Raw genomic sequence first — 2,833 nt, forward strand, 5'->3', positions numbered from 1 at the left:
TAATATTACCTTATCATCAATTAAAATCATCCTCCATCACTCTTTAGTGTTATTGTTGTAATAATATAATTTTATATTGCTTTTCCGTAAAATCATTCCTTTAATGTTCCACTTTTTTTACATAATTCTAACTAATTAATGCTAACCATCTCCATTTTTATTAGTAATTTTTCATATATTCTATTTAAATGAATATGCTTAACTATTTAATGTTATTTATATCTGCTCTTTTAACACAATACCTAGAATTACTCATAATCTCTCCTCAACCCATAAATAGAAGGATAATGCACTTCAGCGCACTCGAACTTACATGCTCCTGTATTGGCAACAATATCTATGTCAATTGAGTTAAAACTCAATGACTTTTATATCAATTTTTTAAATTAATAATTACAAATTAAATTTAATCACAAATTTATTTTTATTTTATGCTTATACCTTTATTTAAGTAATAATTTTTTTAAAAATAATTTAATAATAAAAGAGAAAATAAATGATATTATGTAGTCGAAACTCGTGGTTGTATATAAATTATAGATAATCAAAATTGGGCTTTGGGCCTTTGCCATTGGGCGTATCGCACTCTACAATGTGTTGTCGAACCAAATTCCTACTACAATAATAAAAAGCAATTATTTTCTGCTTTTTCTTTATTTAGAAACCCAGATTCACGCTCTCACCCTCCTTTATCTCTCAATCGGTAGGCATCATCTCCCCTTCTCTCTTGATCTGTTCTATATATATATATATATATATATATATATATATATATTTCTTTAAACTTTAATCAAGTAATTTTTCTATGTTTGATTGATTGAACTGTTTCGTTTTTCGTTTTGGTTGCAGATTTTAATCACTATGGCCAAGAGCTCCTTTAAGTTGGAACATCCCCTGGGTTCGTTCTTCTCCTTTAACTATTTTTCATATATCAATTGATTTTGATCTCGTGAAACCCCAATTTCATTATTTTCCCCAATTATTCTACTTCAACCCTTGTAGTTTTCATTTGTTTTTGTTGTTGAAATTCTTAATTTTTATAGTGTTGTTGTTTTTCCAAGAATAGAAACTATTTTGAACGCCCGATTTAGGGAACAGACCGATCAGATAATTAGGGTTTCGAATAAGTGAGGATTATCATGTTTTTTTTGTGATGTTAAAGTGTGTAGTTTTTCTCTTTTTCTATTTTTGGTGTCAGAAAGGAGGCAGGCTGAAGCTGCTCGGATTAGGGAAAAGTATCCGGACAGAATCCCGGTATGTAATGTTTGGTTGCTTTGTTTTTCAATGCAGCCCCATGTTTGTTTTCTCCTATGATTAGAAAGTCAGATTGTTGTTTGATTGTTTGTTGTAGGTGATTGTTGAAAGGGCGGAGAAGACTGATGTACCTGAGATTGATAAGAAAAAGTCAGTTATTTTTCTTTGCATGTTTTCTTTAAGAACATTAATTTGATCATACATTTTTTCAAATATGTAATGTTGCTATTGGATATTAGTTTATCAATGCTTTGAAATGTTAGTGATCTCTTTTGGTAATTTTTGTGTTATCTTTTTCTTGTACTGTGGTTCTGATTTTGGTTCTGGACTTCTCTACTTTAGAGTTGTGGATTCCTTAGGTTCTAACTAATTCGAACCAAGAATTTCTGAGTTGGTAACCATTTCTATGGGGTTTTTGAGGAGGGAAAGATATCATAGAAATGATCTCATTTGATGCTTGAATTAGATATGCTTTCAATGTGATCTACTGAATCTTTTCTTATACTAGTTCTGAATTTTGCCTAATCTATTTTCTGTTTCCATTTGGCTCTGAGTTAATATGATTTTATTCAATATGATGTGACTCTTATGTTTTGTAGAGTAAAGCATATTCTTCAACAAGATGGTGTTTTTGATATGATCCTTCTATGTTTACCTTTTGGAACCTGATTCCAATTTTTGAACACTGATTCTCCATTTCTCGGCTGTATTTCAGCTTTGCTTCCTTTGAAACTAAAGGTTTCCCTTGGGATTAATGCAGATATCTGGTTCCTGCTGATCTAACGGTTGGCCAATTTGTCTATGTTGTACGGAAGAGGATTAAGCTCAGTCCTGAGAAGGCTATATTCATTTTCGTGAAGAACATTCTACCCCCAACTGGTGAGTTGAACCTTGTAGATCTCCCACTCTTGTCTTAATTTCCGTGTTTCTTGTTTTGTTAAACGGTGTGTCATCATGTCTGTGCAGCTGCTATGTTGTCTGCCATATACGAGGAAAACATGGACGAAGATGGTTTTCTTTACATGATTTACAGCGGTGAAAACACATTTGGGATCATTGAGGCATATGATCAAGATATATCCATGTAAGTATGGCTTGCAAAAAAAATAAAATTAGTTTAAGATGTAAATCCTTTTTGCTGTGTGTTAGTTGTAGGTGGATGTTGTCTTGCTTATATTATTAGTTCAATATTCTGTGTTAAATGGCCTCCTTTGACTATTTCTTCTGAAGTTGGTAACTAATATTTATGGATTAAGCAAAGTTTGCTTTGATGTGGATGTGTGCCTTGGTACTTTGGAATATGTAAGTAGCTGAATCTGAATGCCAATTAGATATAGTGTATCTTGATGAAATTTTAGTCTGGGAATTTCTTAAGGTGCATCCAAAGATTTATTGGGGTTCGACGATGTCTGGTGGGTTGGATTTGGGTCCTGCCTATATATGATGTGAACACTATACAAGCTTGCTCAAGCTCGATCCAAAATATTATCCTCAAATTCTATCAAATTCATTTTATATCTGTAATGTTAGGCTGCCCATATGTTTTTAATATCAATAATTTTATATAATTTGTGTTCTA

At 31.9% G+C, this 2,833-nt stretch overlaps 1 protein-coding gene across 1 annotated transcript; it reads left to right on the forward strand.

Annotated features, from left to right (window-relative positions):
* The first annotated feature begins 601 nt into the window (after positions 1-601).
* On the forward strand, positions 602-2,606 carry LOC108462868 (autophagy-related protein 8C-like). The gene is made up of 6 exons (XM_017762777.2): positions 602-703; positions 850-898; positions 1,199-1,254; positions 1,352-1,404; positions 2,015-2,133; positions 2,221-2,606. The coding sequence occupies exons 2-6, from the start codon at positions 862-864 to the stop codon at positions 2,340-2,342; spliced, it is 387 nt and encodes a 128-aa protein (XP_017618266.1). The 5' UTR covers positions 602-703; positions 850-861; the 3' UTR covers positions 2,343-2,606.
* The last annotated feature ends 227 nt before the right edge of the window (positions 2,607-2,833 follow it).

This window comes from Gossypium arboreum, chromosome 13 (genome assembly GCF_025698485.1).
Source record: "Gossypium arboreum isolate Shixiya-1 chromosome 13, ASM2569848v2, whole genome shotgun sequence".
Classification (NCBI taxonomy): Eukaryota; Viridiplantae; Streptophyta; class Magnoliopsida; order Malvales; family Malvaceae; genus Gossypium; species Gossypium arboreum.

Coding starts and splice junctions, on each gene's coding strand:
- LOC108462868 (XM_017762777.2), top strand. CDS start 862: ATGGCCAAGAGCTCCTTTAAGTTGGAACATCCCCTGG. Junction 1,255..1,351: donor AGTATCCGGACAGAATCCCG/GTATGTAATGTT, acceptor TGTTTGTTGTAG/GTGATTGTTGAAAGGGCGGA. Junction 1,405..2,014: donor CCTGAGATTGATAAGAAAAA/GTCAGTTATTTT, acceptor GGATTAATGCAG/ATATCTGGTTCCTGCTGATC.